The sequence below is a fragment of the Palaemon carinicauda genome, chromosome 28 (assembly GCF_036898095.1).
Source record: "Palaemon carinicauda isolate YSFRI2023 chromosome 28, ASM3689809v2, whole genome shotgun sequence".
Classification (NCBI taxonomy): Eukaryota; Metazoa; Arthropoda; class Malacostraca; order Decapoda; family Palaemonidae; genus Palaemon; species Palaemon carinicauda.
The window spans coordinates 22,721,258-22,741,585 of record NC_090752.1 but is presented as its reverse complement, the minus strand read 5'-3'; the positions used below and the strand labels follow the sequence as shown (position 1 = coordinate 22,741,585).

Genomic DNA, 20,328 nt, shown 5'->3' with positions numbered 1-20,328 from the left:
TGTAATAATGGTGATCCCCTTCGATGGTATGACTGTTTTAATGGCTGCCTTCTGCTTGATGATCCTCGAGATCATAGGCCTATTCCGGCCATATTGTTTAGCCATATCACTCACATGCACACTGCTCTCATGTTTTTCTATAATTTCTTGCTTCAATTCTAATGAAAGAATTGCCTTCTTCCTTTTCTCACCACTACTTGTACTGAAACTTAGCTTCTTAGGCACCATGATTATAGGTAAAATCAAAAAGGAAATGTGAGAAAAGGAAGAAGATAAGCACTGTTAATTACAGACCAAACAGAGGACAACCACATGGTACACACAAGAACAGAAAACAGAGCACTCGACGCTCAATGGCGTCCCTCTTACGTGCTGCCATCTACCGTCGTAAACAAGATCTACATCGGATGTTGGAGCATTACTTCGGGTGTCGAGACAAAAATTTGATGGAATTTTACTTTGGATTTTGGAACAATCGTATGTAGAGGTTCCACTCAACCGGCGCACTGGCGGGGTTAGGTTATTACCTGGCGGTACTAACTGATAGAGAGAGAAAGTATTAAGGAAGGAGAGTTTCCTATTATTATGGTTTAGCACAACAATTGGAAGTGTAGGAAAACTACCAGGCTGCCTACTGTCTCTTTGCCAGAAAGAGTTCCAATGGAAGGGGTAAGAATCCATCTGATTCTGGCTTCCACCCATCCACAAAAGGCCTGCCGCCGGCTATACCGCTGGCGGCAATAATTGTGGATGGCAGACCAAGAGAGGGCTGAGGACTTCTCAAAACTATGTTAGGTTTCCCACCGACAGCCGTCAGGGCCAGCTCAACTTTCCCCCCATGATATTCACTTCCGGTGAAGGAAGGACATAAAGGGGAAGGTGGCTGAGGCGGCTGAACTAACTACCACCGGCAGGGTACCAGCCGGTAACGCAGTCAACCTGACAAGCCGGGATGACTGTCAGAATACCGGTGAAAGAATGTTGCGACGGCAATGCCGTCACTAAAGGACAGAAGGGGGAAGGGAAAGAGAGGTGGCGGCAGGTATGCTGCCTACCTTCAACAGTGGACTGAGGAAGCCTGGCTTCCTGTGCTGACGACATCATCGGCGGCAGAGAAAACATGGTTCCTTTGCTGGTGACATCGTCGGCGGCAAGACAAGGGCACCCTGAGTTAATTACTATCTAACCCAAAGCCAGAGGTGGCAAGAACTCTGTTCTACTCGACGGCAATGAAGAAAGACAGTGGTTGCCGCCTGTAGCGGCAGCGGCACTCAGGGAGGGAGGAAGGGTTTAGCCTCTTTTCTCTGGAAGAGAATGTATATCGAACCTTATCCATAAATTCTAGAGGATGTAAGTCCTCATCCGAATTAATAAGGAACGATAGGGTGAGGCTAAACATGGGGAATTACTTTTCTAACATATATATGAGCGAGGCTAGCGTAGCTCTGGTAGGAACCTCGGCCAAGGTTAGTACCGGCGGGGCTCCCGCCGCATACAAAAAGTAAAGTTACATAATAGGAAGAGGAATGATAATATATCTGTGCACAATCTTCACTTGTATAATTTGCCTAACTAGCTAATATTATAGCTAAATACCGGGAAATGTCGCCCTACTGACTAAATAAAATGCAATAATAACGGGCGACAGCGGTCATAAAATGGCCGCCTCCGGTTCGTGGCAACGCTCAATCAAACACACTTAAATGATTGAAATTTAACTGTTAGAAGGGAACCTAAAATTATGCACAGGAAAGAATTAATACTCAACTTTCCAAAGGATGAAGATGCTGGAGATTGCATGATTAATAATCTGATAACTTGCAACAAAACACCGGGTTAGCTTGGGAGAACACCTACCTTAAACGCAAGAAGGAAAAGAATGGCGGCCGGTAGTAGTATGGATAGGAGGTCCACCGGGTACCTAGAACGGCACCCCCTTTCTTTCGCCACTCTTCCCCCTTACATCAAAGAGTTAAATCTATTCGGGGTGAAGATTGCTATGTGTTTTATCTAAAAAATACGTCCCTTGATATTATGCGATATCCTTAATTGGATATTCGCGCCAGGAGTTAGAATCCTGGAGACCTTCGGTTTAACACTCTGGGAGTATCACTGTAGCAAATATCCCTCAGAAAGCTTCTTAAAGGAACCTTCCAACAGGACGACATGGCGGAGCCCAAAAAAGTTATTACCACCTTCCCTCTCTCCAACTAGATTTGAGGTTCAGCATATGAATACAGTAATAACATTATTTGAAATAACCAAATTTTCATGATTGTTTTTTGGGGCTCAGGCCATGTCATCCTGATGGAAGGTTCCTATAAGTAGCTTCCTAGGGTATATCTCACTACAGTGATATTCCCAGAGAATTTACCTTTAGGTCTTCAGAATTCTAACTCCTGGCGTGAATATCCTTAAAATCTCTCTCAAGGATATTGCATAATATCAGGGGACGTATATCTTGATACGACACATAGCAACCTTCACCCCGAATAGCGTTTTCGCTTTGAGGGGGAAAGTGGCAAAAATAGAAGTGGAGCCGTTATCAAGGTACCCTTACTCTGTTACTAACTTGAGTATCTAGATGGCGCCATCGTCGCCGCCATGTTTTATTCCTATAAGTGTAGCCCTACAGGCTCGGTGATTTTCCCTTACGGTCTCGTGTCTACGCTTATCTCGTTGGATTTATCATGCAATCTCCAGCCTCTTCTGCCTCTGGAAAGTTGAGTATTTGATCTTTACATTGTATAAATTTTATCTCTTGGTTCACAGTGAAATTAGGTTAGATTAAGTGAGAGATCTTTTGCCTGAAATTGAGGTGTCATGGGCGCTGTCGTTCGTTACGCATGAGTTATTTAGTTAGCCTGAATGACTTTCCCACTATGAATAGCATTAATATCTAATAGCTATTCAGTCTTCATTGCTAGGAGTTAATTGTATTATGCCGATTGTATTTGTTGTAGTTTCGGCGATTTAGGTAACCGAACTTTGTTTGCGCTAGGCTTCCTAGCCTAGGCGTTTTAGTTTACTTTCATGCATGATATAATAGACATTCCTAGTGTTATTACGATTAAATGAAGCTATTTAGGCAATTTATACGTGTAAGATACATTGATTGCATATAAATTTTCCTCTTCTGAGATCGTATACGAGAGAGTTTCGGCGATTAAGGTAGTCGATTCTCACTTTCCACTAGGCTACTAGCCTAGTGGCTTTAGTATACTTTCATACATGTTCCCCGGTTACCCTCATGTATCGTTTCATCAATTCAGGCGGAGATAGATATCTCCTAGAATTATTATATAAACCGATACTCGTCTCCAGTGGAGATTTAAGGGTAATGCCTCTTTCCCTCTGAGTGTAGCCTTAGGCTACAACCCTAGTTGGTCGTGCCTCAAGTTGTCATTCAGGCATGACTAGGCTAGGGTTTTCTGTCCCTCCCCTTAGCCGCAGATAGCAGGTTTTGGGTTTCGGTCAGAACCTCAGAGTATATAGTCTTGTGCCGGCAGCTGGCCGGCAGGGTGAATAGTCATTCCCCTGTCGATCTAGGCTGCCGGCATAGGAGGCTAGACCTCCCTAGGCCGCACCTGAAGTGGTTGTATGATGCTGCCACCTTCTCCCTGCAGTCTAGTAGACTAGTCCTGTGCTTGCAGACCCTAGGCTGAAGAATAGATATTCTTCTGCTGCCTAGGGTGGTTCTGGCACTGAAACTCTGTTTCTTTCTTGTTGAGAGGAGGCGGCAAGCTTGCTGCCGGCCCCTTTAACTGTATTTGCAGACCCTAGGCTGGAGAATAGATATTCTCCTGCTGCCTAGGATGGCGCCATTACTGAAACAGTTTCTTAAAGGTGTGGATGGACCTGCAACCCTGCCGGCCCCTTCCACACCTCATACAGGACCTTCCCCCCCCCTCCCCCCTTGGTCCTTTAGTGATGGCCTAGCCATCGCAACCCTTTGGCCGTCGTCCTACAATCTCACCGCTTGCTGGCAGGTTGTGGTGCCGGCCGGGGCTCATACTTGCAGTAGCTTAGTCGCTCAGCTTTCCCTTATGGACGCAAGGCTCTGGAAAAGGCTCTTAGGAAACTCCTTTACTGTAGAGTGTTCTTCAGTCCTCTCTTGGACAGCCATTCACATTCCAGTGGCTGGCAGAGACCGGCAGTGGTTTGTGTTTGGGTGGAAGCTTGAATGATACATTCTCCCCTTCCATTTGAACCCTCATTCTGGAGGAAGGCAGTAAGACTGAGCACTTACATCTTTATTTACTGTTGATACACATTCACTAAGGCACCCTTCACTCCTTGCTTTCTGTCTCTCTATCGGTTAGTGCCACCGGATACTAACCTAGCCGGCAGTTGCCGGCCAGGTTGATGTTGCCGGCCACTACCCCAGCCAGTGCACCGGCAACCAGTGAGACGCCGGCCGGGTTAATGCTGCCGACCACCACCCTAGCCGGCAAGACGCCGGCTGGACTTTGCCGCCAGGTGCTAGCCTTTCCGGCAATATGCCGGCTAGAACTGCAGTATATGACTATACAGTAGCCAGTGTATTTGCAGTATAGATCATACTGCAGACAGAAAACTATAGTATAAATTATTCAGTAGTTAATTTTCCAACATACCCTGTATATCCATGCACAGTCTATTGTTGAGACCATATTATATAGGGGAAGAAAAGATTTCTTTCCACATATTGATAGATGATCAGTTACAAATTACCCTCATTATTAAAACCTTTGGAAAGTCAGTGTTAAGTTACACTTATCTATCCTTACAGGTTAGAGTTCTTCCATTGGGTTTCCTGGATAGGAAAACTCGAGGTTTTAATTTTGGGGGAGGTCACAGCAATTGGCTGGACAGGAAACACAAGTATGTCTTTCCTAATTCTGTTCTAGCTTGTCTATCCTAAGCTATATGCAATAAATATGCAAAAATATTGATAACGATATTTATACAGTTTATCAGGTGAGATGAACTACTGTACTGCATACTCATTTAGTTTTCCTCTCTTTACAGGAGAACCACCCTAAGTGCCTGCGAGTCTTTTGCAACGTGAGGAGCAAGGACTTCTGCGGCCATGTAAAGTGCAGGGCACTCTCTCTCTGTTCCATCTCCAAGGGACCTCTAAAGTACTGGGACCCCTAAAGTACTGGGACCCCCAGGACTGCAATGTATGCAAAGCCTTGGTTACTGAGGCTTTTCATGACCCCAAGACAGCGTAGTCTAGGGATGCAGCACAGAGTAAGCTGCGGGGATGGGTTCGTGGCTTTCAGAAGAATGCCACGGGGCCTTACCTTCCGAATGAACGGATGCGAGCCTATCTGTTCCCCAAGGCAACTGCGGATACCGTTATTCCACAGCCTCAACCTGAGATCCCTTGCGTACAGATTTCCGTAGATACGGATGTCTCTGACGTGGTAAGGACATCCACCTAGATGAGAGGCTGTCAGAGCTGTCAGAGGACACCGAGAAAGGCCTTCTTGCGGAAGGTCTGGAAGAGGAGTCTACCTTGGTTCCTGAGACTGAAGAGGATGACGTCGAATTGGAGTCCGTTTCGTCGGTTCCGGCCCCAGAACCAGTGCCCTCTACGTCTTCTGCTCCTCCATCTGACGAAATGGGAAAAGCCTTGGCTAGTCTCATGACGATGATGGAGACTCTCCGTAAGCAAAACGAAGAAAGGGACGCTGATCTGAGGAGAAGGATGGACCATCTCGCATTGTCCCGTGGGTCTCAGAAGAGACTCAATGTGAAAGATCTTCCTTTTTGTTCTGAAGTAAACCCTTGGAGGCTTGCAGAGTACATGCCAATTACAAACGGGGAGATCTTAATTTCAGAGAAGCTGGGAGCCGTCCTCATTGAGGATGTCGACTTTTGGCCCAGCTTTGAATCTTACCCAGACTGCTTCGTCCGTCTGAAGGCGGGACTTGTGTCCAAGGAGGAGACAGAGCCGAAAGAGGTAATAGTTCTTGACCATGAGGAAGCTCAAGCTCTGATGGCAAGCAGTCTGAAAGACAGGGGCCTCACTAATTCGAAAGTGCCATCCCTGAGCAAGAAACACCGTTCTTTTTCTTGCTCCAGCTAAACTAGCCTTTCCCTTTGCGGAATAAGGGTTTAAGGCAGTTATGAAGGCAGTAGAAGCTGGGAAACCTTGCCCTACACTTGAGGAGTGTAGACCCTTATCACTAGCTCTGCTTACGGATGACAAAGACTGGAAGGAAATACATCTTACGTTCTTAGTTGGGAAGTTGGAGGCGGATATTGCTGGACGCCAGTTCAGCGAAAACCTCCCTAAGTTGTCTGACTTTCTTTTGCGTAGGGAGCAAGAGACAAAGGAAAGGCTTGCCGCATCCCTGTCCCTCCAGAATACCTTGGAGCCTATGGCAAGCGATAATAGATCCCCAGACATGTTCATGGTCGTGGCCAAATCACATTTGGCAACGCTGGTCAAGGATCTATATGGCTTTGTTAGGGCCAGACGAGCATGTAGGGAGTTCGTGTTTGCCTCGGCTGCAGTGAAACACGAACCCAGGAAGCTGATAGCTTCCAATATCTGGGGAAAAGACCTCTTTCCGAGTAAAGTGGTCAAAGAAGTAGTTGACAAGGCTGCCAGGGAGAATAGGAATCTTCTCCAAAAGTGGGGCATGTCGGCGAAGAGGAAGTCTTCCCCGGATGAGGGTCCCCAACCAAAAAGGAAGACGAAGAGACCTAGGTTGCCCTCTCGCCCTGCCAGGAAATAACAACAACAACTTCCCGCAGTTCCAATGACCGCGGTGCCCCAGATGGTGGTACAACCCCAACCCACCTACCAGATGGTGCCTCAGTAGATGGTGGCCCAGTCACCAGCCTTTACTCCTACCTATGAGAGGCAGACCACTACCTTTCGCCCTAAAGGTAGAGGGTCGAGTAGAGGCTCCTCTAGACACCCCTCAAGAAGAAGACCGGGTAGGGGAGGACGCGGTCAAGGAGGCAAGTCTTCCGGACAACCGAACTAATGAGATGCTTCCGGTAGGAGGAAGACTCCAAAGATTTCGGGATCGCTGAACCTTCGATCCCTGGGACCACAGCCTAATCAAGAACGGACTAGGTTGGAGCTGGAACACAGCTCCACCATCATTTCCTCAATTCTTCCAACACTCTACCCCCGTCTTGGAAGAATATACCCGAGAACTCTTGAGCAAACGGGTGATAAGGGGGGCAAAGTCCATCAAATTCCTAGGGAGGCTGTTTTGTGTTCATAAGAAGGACTCGGACAAACAAAGAGTCATTCTGAACTTGTCGCCACTCAACAAGTTCATAGAAAACAACAAGTTCAGGATGTTAACCCTTCAACACATAAGGACCCTGCTGCCAAAACGGGCGTACACAGTCTCGATAGACATGGCAGATGCCTATTGGCATATTCCAATCAATCGCCCACTCTCCTCCTACCTAGGATTCAGGCTACAGAAGAAGAAATACGTCTTCAGAGCCATGCCCTTCAGACTAAACATAGCCCCAAGGATTTATACAAAGCTTGCAGATGCAGTCGTTCAACAACTACGCCTAGAAGGTGTCCAGGTGGTGGTCTACCTGGACGATTGGCTGGTGTGGGCAGCATCCGAGACGGAATGCATGCAAGCATCCAAAAAAGTGGTCCAGTTCCTGGAACATCTGGAATTCAAGATCGTCAAAAAGTCTCGATTATCTCCAGCTCAGGAGTTTCAATGGCTGGGAATACATTGGAACTTAAAGTCACACCGTCTCTCCATTCCACCTGGGAAGAGGAGAGAGATAGCGGGATTTGTCGAGACTACTGAAATACGACAGGATATCAAGACGCCAACAGGAGAGAGTACTGGGCTCCCTTCAGTTTGCATCAGTGACAGACCCGGTGCTAAGAGTACAGCTGAAAGATGCATCAGGAGTCTGGAGACGATACGCATCAAACGCTCGAAGAGATCTAAGGAGACCGATACTGACTCAACTACGACCACTTCTCAAGCCATGGTCGAAGGCCAAGAACCTGAAGAGGTCTGTACCCTTACAACCACCTCTACCTTCAGTCATCATCCATACGGACGCATCAAAGGAAGGACGGGGAGGTCACTCTCACCAATGGAAAGTCCAAGGGACTTGTTCCTCTCTATTCAAGACCTTCCACATCAACGTTTTGGAAGCCATGGCAGTCTTTTTCATGCTGAAGAAACTGTCTCCTCGCCATTCAGTCCACATAAGACTGACTCTAGACTGCGAGGTGATAGTGAGATTTTTGAATCATCAAGGTTCGAGGTCACCCAAAATCAACCAAGTGATGTTGGCCATCTTCTGCATAGCGGAAAAGAAGAGATGGCACTTATCAGCAGTTCACCTTCAAGGGTTCCGCAATGTGACGGCGGACGCTCTATTCAGGCTCTCGCCGATAGAGTCAGAATGGTCCCTAGACGCAGGATCATTCTCCTTCATCTTACGTCAAGTCCCAGGACTGCAGATCGACCTCTTCGCGACGAACGACAACAAGAAACTACCTTGTTATGTGGCCCCATACGAGGACCCTCTAGTGGAGGCGGTGGACGTCATGTCTCTCGATTGGAACAGATGGAACTGGATTTACCTGTTCCCTCCAACCAACCTCCTGTTGAAGGTCCTCAACAAGCTGAGATCCTTTCAGGGAACGGCAGCTCTAGTGGCTCCCAAGTGGCCGAAGAGCAATTGGTTCCCTCTAGTATTTGAACTGAAGCTGAGGCTGGTCCCTTTGACGGACCCAGTACTGACTCAACAAGTACAGAAGTCAACTCTCTTCGCTTCATCACAGAAAACCCAAAACCTTCATCTCATGATTTTCTCTCCTTAGCAGTTAAGATAAGGTTTGGGATCTCGAGAGACAGTATAGACTTCTTAGAAGAATATAAGTCTAAGTCAACCAGAAGACAATATGAGTCGTCTTGGAAGAAGTGGGTTGCTTTCGTCAAGGCAAGAAGACCAAAAGAGATCTCAACAGATTTCTGTTTATCCTTCTTTATTCACATTCATGGACAAGGTTTAGCAGCCAACACGATAACAACGTGTAAGTCAGCCTTGACTAGACCTCTGCTTTACGCCTTCCAAGTAGACTTATCCAATGAAATCTTTAACAAGATCCCTAAGGTTTGTGCTGGACTTAGGCCTGCAGCACCTCCGAAGCCCAGTTCATGGTCCTTGGATAAGGGCCTACACTTTGCCTCAACAGTGAACAATGAGGATTGCTCTTTGAAAGACTTAACCCAGAAAGTTATATTCTTGTTTGTTCTAGCCTCGGGGCCAGAGTTAGTGAAGTAGTGGCCCTTTCTATAGATGACAGCCATATTCAGTTCACAGAAGCGGGAGAACTGAATCTCTTTCCTGACCCAACGTTTCTCGCCAAGAACGAGCTACCTACCAAAAGGTGGGGTCCCTGGAGAATCTGCCCTCTGAAGGAAGGAGTCTCGCTGTGTCCAGTAGTGTGTCTAAAGGTCTATCTTCGTCGAACTTCAGACTTCAGGGGAGGACAGCTCTTTAAAGGAGAAACCTCGGGTTCAAACTTATCCCTAAAGCAACTAAGGGTGTAGATCACCTATTTCATTTGCAGAGCGGATCCTGACAGTACACCCGCAGGTCATGATCCCAGGAAAATTGCTTCGTCATTGAACTTTTTCCAATACATGGACTTAGAGCGCCTTCGCTCGTAAACTGGATGGAGGTCATCCAGAGTATTCTTTAAGCACTACGCGAAACAAGTGCAAGAGTTGAAACGTTATGTGGTGGCGGCAGGTAGTGTGCTAAAACCTGTCGCTTAGCGCTGCGAGGAACAGTGAATTGATTGGGACTGGTAAAATCAGGTGAAGGTGTTGACACTTCACAGTGCAACACGTAAATATTAGTGTCACCAATGTGGCACTATGGACTGTTCCAGTTATTAAAGGTGAAGAAACATAGAGATAACACTCGTGCCTTGTGTTTTTGCACAGTGTGAAGAAACAGTCATTCATAGAAATGCATATTAGAAAATTTATTAAATTTTCAGTTTTGTGGCATTAATCATTTTTCCCTTTCAGGTGAAATACTGTAATCATTTCTGGTCTTGACTGTATTATTTATGTTTCCTATTGCATTCATTAGCATGATACTAATGCTATGTTATGTATGTTGAATTGCTGGTTATTCATTACCAATAAATACTTGATTGGCATCTGTGTTTTGTTTTGCCCCAAATTTGAATTAATAAAGATATGCGAGAGTATTATTTAACCCTTAATAATCGGCATGTGGACATGTGAACAAGTAGATAACTTGTTCTGAGTACAACCTTTCTCTGCCTACGCATACATTGTTCCTACACGAGTACAAGCTTTGCTTGGTTTTGCATACAGCAAATCGTGTATGCTCTGGTGTTATGTTGGCTCATATAAACTTTTGTTCGTATTAGTGTACAAACTTTGACGGGCTTCGCATACAGTAAGACTTGTATGCTCTTGATGCTATGTTTGTTCATTTGATATATGCAAACCTCGAGACTCTTTCCTAAGTCAAGTATGACTCTTCCCTGCAGGGGGCAATAAGCACCGACATAGTTCATGATTAGAAGTAATGACGTATAATGGTAACGCCTTATGTGTCTATGGTCTGGATGACCAAGGAAATATTGTCCTGAGGTTAAGGCACATTTGGAAAATCCACAGATACAGTACTTTCTAAATAATGCTCTGCTAACCTTCCATCAGGACGACATGGCCTGAGCCCAAAAAACGGATTTTGAGCGAAGCGAAAAATCTATTTCTGAGCTCCGACCTGTGCCGCCCAGTGAAATGCTCCTTTAGCATCATTTCTAAGGTATATAACTGCTAAATGATACCAGAGAAAAAATTGCATAGGAATGCTAGGTGTGAACCCAGCTCGCTCACCTGAAAGGTGTCGGTATATTATAACAAGGGCGTGAAAATCACATGCAGAGGTCTCGTACCAATTAGATATCTCCTCGTCAATATCCCCCAAATCAAGAGGAGCCGTCCCAAGTCGACCACAGACCGTCGCTACCAACAAGCCCACCCACGCCAATGACGTCACTCCTCATTTAGCATCGCTCTCGCTTTGTTGCTGTGATTTTTTCGCTTGTGCTTTTTGGATTTTTACACCCTTTCTGCTCATGATGTCGGACTCTCAAGCTTCCTCATCGAAGTTAAGTACCAGACTTATGTTTTCTGAGCTTTCGGAGGTAGCATTAACCTTACTTTTAGTGTTATTCATGATTACTGTATTTGTTTCGCTATTGTTGTCGACCCCGCGACGCGGCGGCCATTTTAGTTCTTGCTACCTCCTAGCCCGTTCTTAACAATTTACATTTGGTCCTCCATACTATTTGTTATTCGTTTTGAACCTTGCGCTTTACCGATGCTTGAGCAGTTATTTTACTATTATTGTTATCACCATGGTTATCCCACGCCGTGTTAGGTTATGGCGGCGCCCCTCTCGGTCAGTACCGTGAAGACGCCTTGTGCTAATATTTTAAGATTAGTTCTCTTCCCACGATTCCATGTAATCGCTGTTATTTAAGAGTTTAGTCATTTTATCTGAGGGGGACTCTCGATCGGCAGTGTTTAACGTTTAGTTTACCATTCGGTTTGTTTCCGTTCGGTGTTATGTTGGTACCCCTGTCCAGCCCTGGTCCTCCCCGTACTGGCGGGCGCGCCCATGCATTGTTTTGTTTTTCCCTGCCTTTCTTGCGTCCCTCTCTCTCATATTCATTGTATCAGCTTATCCTGCATGCCTTAACCTAGTTATTTTTATTCCGTGTTGTGATCATTCGTTATGTTAGTGTCTCGCGATCCTGGCTGGACAGGTTGGTACTCCTGTCCTTGCACGGCCTCTCGCGATCGCCTCGTATCCATCTGCAGCTCTTTGGCTCCTCCCACTCCCTGATCTTGAGTATGGCTCCCCGTACTCCTCTTCCCCTCTGGGGCTCCTCCCACTACCTGAGCCTGAGTATGCCACCGCATACACCCCATCCCCCCTGGGAATACCTGTCATCTCTTAGAGACCTGGAGTCAGCTGTTCGGGTTCTCGGCTGATCCCTTTCGTCCGTACGCTCCGACCTCCCCCCCCCCATCCCTCCCCAGGATACCGCTTGACTCCTTGCCTTATCAGAGCCTAGATCTGTTACACTTGCGAGTTATTCACATCCTTCCGCCACAGTCGGATTCCCGCCCTCTTCGATTGGCCATCAGGAGATCGGAAGTTTTGTTTGTCCCTTTGGTTGTGAGCTCTCTGTTCATTCCCCATGCGGGATATTACATGGTTTCATTGAGTGTTTATTAACTTAAGGTTCCTTTAGTAGGGAGTCCTCCCCCCCCTACCCCGGTAGGTCCGGTGCCCGTCTCCCTCACTCAGTTGTCTCTCCGGAGCCAACGGAAACATGTTATGTTAACCTTATATCTCTACGTGTTCACTCTCTGATGCCTAAGGGATATTATCTCCCTTACCCTTACCCGGAATGATCTCACCATACACGGAATTCCCTTATTGTTATTATTAAGTTAATCATTAAGTACACGGTTAATCCTAATTATTGTGAGTTAACTTAATCTGTATGCCTTTTCTCCCGGCCCTGCCGGGAGAACCTCATATAGTATCCTAATGCTAACGTTTCTTATCGTTTACTTTAGTCCCGGCACACCCGGGATCCCCGTAGGATACTGAATTACCTGTGATACTTATGTATCCTTTATATTACAGGTTGTACGCTGTATGGTGATAGCCTGTGCGGCCGTTCTACAGCAAGCATGGGGACATGATGTGTGTAGGTCACACGCCCACTGTTCGGTCCACGTCGGCGATTTAACTGTCTGGCATCCCGACAACTGTGTGGTCTGCTACGACCTCGTCTCCGTCCTCACTTCGGACTCAGTAAGTGTTCCTACCGTTATTTTACGTTATAGTTTACTTAGACTAATTTCGGGATTTACCTGCTATCCGGTTATATTCTAATTTAAAATTAGTCATAGGAGACTCCGACGACGCATGCGTTCGGTTTATTCACCTTCTCGGTGTTCTCTACCTCTCCTTCCTTAGTAACGGTACCTTCTCTTTCAGAGTTCACAGTCTTCCAAGTCTACAGCCTTGGCGACTCTTAAGGTATGGGTCGGCGGGTTCGCCCGCAATATCGAGGCCCGGCACCCCTACGTTCTCTCTGAGGAGATGTGCAACCTCCTTTATCCAAACGCCAAACATTCAGCGGCTGTTCCTAAGGAGGTGGCGGATCCTATCATTGCCGGGATCACTGAGCAACTCCTCTCCGAAGACCCCGGTGTTTCTGGAGAATCCATCACCAGTGACGTGGCTGCTATGAACTTGGACGTCGAACCCATGGCCTTGGATGAGCCAGACCCAGGTAGGACTGTAAGTGAGGCAAGTGTGTCCCGGTCTAAGATTCCTGTCCTTAGTCCGGCCTTTTCTACATCTTCTACTTCTTCTTTTCCGGGGTTCTCTGGACGACACCCCACAGATGTCAGCAACCCTCCTGTGTTGCCGAAGGTTAAGTCGTCACGCAAACCCCTAACTAAGACCCGCAGGTCTTCCAATGCGACGAAACCACCCAGAACCCCTAGGACTTCATCCTCACGAGTTTCGTCTTCCAAGGTCCCTGTGGACCCAGTCACACATGCTCCTCCCGCCCCGGAGTCGAGAGTGACACCCGGCTTGCAACCTACGCAGTCGGCGGTAAGTGGCCCGCGCCTTCTTTCGAGGTGTTGGCCTTTTCCAACACCTTGGAACGCCTGGGTACCTTAGTTAATACCCTCGTTTTGAAAGTTCAAAACCAAGAGTCTCTCGTCGAGGGTCTCATGTGCTTCGGTCTGCCCCAACAGCAGCAGTACGCTATTCTGGATGCCTCGAAACTCTCGGATTTTGTCAAAAACAACCCTTGGAAGTTGGCAATTCATGCACCCTTTAAGGATGGGATGTTAACCATCGAGGGTTTTGGCACCTGGCCGGTGGAAGATTTTGAGTTCTACCCGCCGGGTTTGCAGTTTTCTTTCCCTGGCTTCGCCCGCCTCACTGAGGAGGCTCTGGTCCACCTGGACAAAGTTCCTAGGGAGACCGTAATTTACCCGAAAGAACAGGCCCAATCCGCTTGGGTTCGGACCCTAAATGAGCTGGAGTGCTTCAACACGATGCTCACTCCATTCTAGAGTTCTTACACCATGTTTGTGGCAGACGAGCGCACCCCTACGCCGTGTGTCACTAAAATCATGGACCTTGCCATGCAGGCCGTGAATGAAGACAAGCCATTACCGCAGCTGCGGGAAACAGACTTGACTTCCCTTGTTTTCCCAGGGGACCATGAGTGCTGGACTGGTGCCCCGGTGACATTCACTGTGGGTAAGCTGAGCCCTGATTGCACCTCCACTCAATTTAGTGAGAGACTCCCTAAGCTCCCGGAGTCCCTGATTCGCCTCCAGTATGAGGCTCGTATGCGCCTGAGTCGCTCGATTAACTCGGCAACTATGGCGGAATTGACATCCTTCATATATGAAGAGGAACCCCTCTTCAAAGTGCAAACAAAGACTTTGCTCCACACCTTGTTGTCGGATGCTTACGACTTCCTGGCAGCTAGGCGCCGCTGCCGCAAACATGTATTGGCGGAAGCCACCATCAGGCATGAGCCTAACAGGCTCATTAAGGCCCCAATCTGGGGTACAGACCTATTCCCAGAAGATCTGGTGAATAGTGCCCTCAGCGAAGCGGCCAGAGTTAATCAGAGCCTCAAGGTTCGTTGGGGTCTAGTCCCTAAACGCAAATTTGAACCTGTCGCTCCCCAATCTCGCGGCAGGAAGAGACTGAGGCCTTTCCCCTCTTACCAAACCCGACAGCCCCAGCAGATGGTTCAACCGGTCCCTTTAGCTCAGGGAAACCTCCCTTCCACCTCAAAGGGCCATCACCAACAACAATACGTGTTGGTCCCTCAGGCTCAGCTAGCCTCCGCTACCTATGCTTCCCCGGTCTACAACCCCACCTTTGAGACTCGGGGGGCCTCTCATGGATACCAGCGTACCAGAGGCTCTGGCGCAAGGGGCACCTTTCGTGCCAGAGGTGGAAGGATCGCCCCTCGAGCCCGAGGTCTCCGCGGAGGACGAGGAGGTAAACCCTCCACGAATTATTGAGACATCACAGGTAGGGGGAAGACACTACATCTTCCGGAAGAACTGGACTTTGAGCAGTTGGGCACTCAGTATAATTTCCAAAGGTCTGGAGTGGAGTTGGATAGAAGGGCCCCCTCCACCAACCATTTTTTACCAACACCCAACAAGAGAGTTAGCCTCGTTCACAGACGATCTGCTTCAAAAGAACGCAATCTCAAAGGCACGTCACTTGAAATTTCAAGGTCGCTTATTCAGCGTGCCAAAGAAAGACTCAGACAAAAGAAGAGTAATCCTGGACCTATCCCATCTAAACTCTTACATTCAATGCGACAAGTTTCACATGCTAACCGTCTCTCAGGTGCGGACCTTACTTCCCCGTGGGGCCGTCACCACCTCCATCGATCTTACTGATGCCTACTATCATGTTCCGATAGCAAGGCATTTTCGTCCGTACCTAGGCTTCAAGCTAGGCAAACAAGCATACACCTTCAAAGTAATGCCATTCGGACTAAATATAGCACCCAGAATATTGACCAAACTAGGAGAGACGGTAATACAAGAATTAAGAACCCAAGAAATTCAGGTAGTAACGTACCTAGACGATTGGCTCGTTTGGTCAAACAACGTCGAGAATTGCCTGACGGCAACAAACAAGGTCATATCATTCCTTCAACTTCGCGAAATCTCGCCTAGTCCCGAAGTCGACTTTCCAATGGCTAGGGTTACAATGGGACCTAAACTCCCACACCCTATGCCTTCCATCGGCCAAAAGAAGAGAAATAGCAAAAAACACAAAGCGTTTCCTCATGGACAAATTGACATCCAGAAGAAACCAAGAGAGGATTCTGGGTGGCCTCCAGTTTGCCTCAGTGACAGACATATTACTGAAGGCCAGGTTGAAAGACATAAATCGGAATTGGCGTTCCAGGGCGAACAAGAAGTATCGAGACAAAAGAGCTCGTCTCCCTCCAATCCTAAAGAAAAGGCTCCAACCATGGACATTGGTAAAGAACCTGACAAAATCCTTCCACTTGCAATATCCACCTCCAAAGCTGGTCATTCACACAGGTGCCTCCCTGACAGGCTGGGGGGGATATTCCCAGTTCAAGAAGACCCAAGGTCTTTGGTCACCAATGTTCCGCCAGCTTCACATAAATGTTTTAGAAGCCATGGCAGTGTTCCTCACTCTGAAACGCTTGGCCCCAGCCAGAAACCAACACATCAGATTGGTTCTAGACAGCGAAGTCGTAGTTCGCTGCTTAAACAGAGGAGGCTCAAAATCGGGGCACATAAATCATGTAATGTTAGCCATTTTCTCCTTGGCAACATCCAATAAGTGGCATGTGTCAGCAGTCCATCTGGCGGGAGTAAGCAATGTAGTTGCGGACGCTCTGTCCAGAACGACCCCACTAGAGTCGGAATGGTCCCTGGACCTCAAGTCATTCAAGTGGATTCTATCCCAGGTCCCGGGCCTTCAGGTGGACCTGTTTGCGACAGAGTCCAACCACAAACTAGAGTACTACGTAGCCCCCAACCTGGACCCCCTAGCCTACGCCACAAACGCAATGTCACTGGATTGGAACATTTGGGAAAAGATTTATCTATTCCCTCCAATCAACCTATTGATGAAAGTATTGGACAAGCTCAGAACTTTCAAGGGACAAGTGGCTCTAGTAGCCCTCAACTGGCCCAAGAGCAATTGGTTCCCCCTTCTGGTGGAACTGGGTCTCCGCCCCCGGCGGATCCCCAATCCAATACTAACACAGACAGTACAAACTTGCACTGTGTTCGCTTCCTCAATCGCTCGGAGTGCCCTAACTTTATGGACTTTATGAAATTCGCGGCCCAAAGAGGCGCAGATATTGACCCTCAAAATACTTTATTTTTGGAATCAGATAAGAGGGAGTCCACCCTTCGACAATATGACTCGGCTGTCAAGAAACTCGCCAAGTTCCTAAAGGACTCAAAGGTTGAGAGAATGACTATGAACCTAACAGTAACCTTTTTTAGGACTCTATTTGAATTGGGCCTAGCAGCTAGCACTATTACTACCATTAAATCGGCCTTGAAAAAGATTTTTCAGATTGGATTCAATATTGACCTTACGGATTCATACCTCTCTTCCATTCCTAAAGCTTGTGCCAGATTGAAACCATAAGCTCGTCCTACCGCAGTTTCCTGGTTTCTGAATGATGTTCTCAAATTAGCTTCTGACACTCCTAATGAATCATGTGCCTATATCCCATTATTATGGAAAACCCTATTCCTAATGAGCTTAGCCTCTGGTGCCAGAATTTCGGAGCTTTTAGCCTTGTCTAGAAATCCAGGCCATATTGATTTTCTCTCGTCAGGAGAAGTTCTCTCCTCTGACAAAACATTCCTGGCAAAGAATGAGGACCCTCAAAATAGATGGTCCCCCTGGAAGATTGTTCCCCTTCCACGGGATCCATCCTTATGCCCAGTTACGACTTTGAAAGCCTACCTAAATAGAACTTCCACTAAGTCCTCGGGGCCCTTATTTATTAGAGAGAACGGAGGAACCATCACCCTTAAAGGGATCAGACAACAGATTCTGTATTTCATTAAACAGGCTAACCCAGAATCATTCCCACATGTCCATGATATTCGAGCTGTAGCTACTTCTATTAATTATTTCCACCACATGAAATTTGATGACCTCACGAAATATACAGGCTGGAAGTCCCCAACAGTTTTCAAATGCCACTATTTAAAACCTTTGGAAGCCCTAAAATTTGCTACAGTGGCAGCAGGAAATGTGATTCCTCCTGATCATCATGAATCTTAATCACTAAGTCTTGCCCTTCTCCCTCCCCCTTTTTTCTCTTCCCCTTACCTGCCTTACTTATTGTCCCTACAGTGGTTTGGTTTATCTTTTGGATCGCACCCTTCAGTTGCATCCTTATGTACAGTCCTCAACAATTTATAATTTTTGCCCATGATCACTTTTATTCATTCGAGATTGTTATATTTTATCCTTACAGTAATCTAATTGTTTTGATTGTCCTGGTATTCTCTTAGTTGGGACCTTATTTTGATGCTTATGTTTTTCTCCTATAACATAGGATTATACATTCAGTTTGCATCCCATGTTTTATACTTATATTGCATTTATATTGTTACGTAAGGAGTTTTCTCATTTATCTCGAATACTTTGTATTTACATTTAACGTGTATTAAATCATGTTTTTTTTTTTCACTTAATATTTTGGTTCCAAGTTTGGGACCATTTCTCTGGTACTATTTCACTGGGCGGCACAGGTCGGAGCCCAGAAAAGGGATTTTGACGAAGGAAAAATCTATTTCTGGGCGAGAGACCTGTGCCGCCCAGTGAACCCACCCTCTGCTCGCCCTCCCTGTTGGACCCAAACTTGGGTGCTATGAGGAGTGACGTCATTGGCGTGGGTGGGCTTGTTGGTAGGTCTGTGGTGGACTTGGGATGGCTCCTCTTGATTTGGGGGATATTGACGAGGAGATATCTAATTGGTACGAGACCTCTGCATGTGATTTTCACGCCCTTGTTATAATATACCGACACCTTTCAGGTGAGCGAGCTGGGTTCACACCTAGCATTCCTATGCAATTTTTTCTCTGGTATTATTTAGCAGTTATATACCTTAGAAATGATGCTAAAGGAGCATTTCACAGGGCGGCACAGGTCTCTCGCCCAGAAATAGATTTTTCCTTCGTCAAAATCCCTTTTTTGGGTGAGATAGCCATGTCGTCCTGATGGACCCGCCCTCCTTTTTATAGAAAAGCCCTTGGCAGGATCCCTCCTGAAACTACTATATCTGTAGCACCTTGCTCAACGCTACAAGGAATAAAACATAAACATGGCGGTGACGATGGCGCCATCTAGATACTCAAGGTAGTAATGGAGGAAAACGCTATTTGGGGTGAAGATTGCTATGTGTCGTGTCAAGATATACGTCCCCGGATATTATGGGATATCCTTGAGAGAAATTTTAAGGATATTTGCGCCAGGAGTTAGAATTCTGGAGACCTAAAGGTAAATTCTCTGGGAATATCACTGTAGTCAAATATACCCTAGGAAGCTACTTATAGGAACCTTCCATCAGGACGACATGGCTATCTCACCCAAAAATAGATTTTTTGCTTCACTCAAAATCCGTTTATTGCAATACTTTCCTAATATTCATAGATGATCCCTCTTTACCTCTTCACAATCAACTGTTAGAATGTAAGCAAGATGCCAGTATAGGTAATAACAATTGGCGATTGAAAGGTGGAATGCCTTAATGGAATACTCAGAGCTGGAGTCATGTTTCCACTTTATTGTTGTTGAGCTAGTGCACTTGCAACATAGAAACAAGCAAGTGCACTTGCAACATAGAAACATGTGAATATTTGATAAGTATTGAAATTATAGATTTTATAAAAACTTGCATATTTTGGTTATGGTTTTTCTGATATCACAAATTTTATTTTCCTTGCTAAAGCATCTCTGGGGATATACCTATTTTGTGCCTCAAGAATTTTGTTTTTAAAATAAGGTTAATAAGATTAAAAGGAAAATGATTATGTATAGTATACTGTATTAAAACTATAATTTTGAGAAATGAATAGCTTGTTATACAATTTGGTATAATCCATCATTATTTTTTATAAAACATCTGTACACTATAATCTTATTTTCTTTTGGCAGAGATCACTGTTTAGAACTTGGAAATCAAGTTCCCACCAAACCACTTCTATTTATGAAACCCCCATCTGCATATTTAGAGGTTGGCACTGGTCCCATACAGGTATGGAAACATACTAAGTCTGGTGCTTGCTTTCTAGTAGAAATTAATTTGAGCAAAGCTTTTGATCCTATGCGAAACAAACCTTCGTCATTTAGAATGGGTTAGCTCTATTATGAGCTGGAGACAGCTAATTAAGAATTCTCGAGAATCTGGCAGCCATTATGACAGCCACTCTGGCTCGCAATGGGCACGTCATTGTAATTCTAGCTGTTGCTATGTTCTGTCGTATGTTGTCCATCAGTCTTTGAAGTTTTCTTTCTTTGTGTTAGTTGGTTTATTCCAATGTGGATGCAAACTTCTGAGTCATTTAAATGAGTTACTCCTAGTCTCGTTTTCCACGACCAGGCAACCAAAATGAAAAAGGGTTTGATTGCTTCATAGTAGGTTGCTAGGCAACCCCACTGCACTGTAGCAATAAGTGC

The 20,328-nt window shown here is 46.2% G+C and overlaps 1 protein-coding gene across 1 annotated transcript in view; it reads left to right on the top strand.

Moving 5' to 3' along the window:
- Window positions 1-20,328, top strand: part of LOC137621477 (oxaloacetate decarboxylase, mitochondrial-like) — a 203,708-nt gene that overhangs the window by 33,056 nt on the left and 150,324 nt on the right. Inside the window, exon 2 of the mRNA XM_068351810.1 lies at window positions 19,807-19,906. Within this exon, the coding sequence (XP_068207911.1) occupies window positions 19,807-19,906 (100 nt within the window). The remainder of the gene's footprint in view (window positions 1-19,806; window positions 19,907-20,328) is intronic.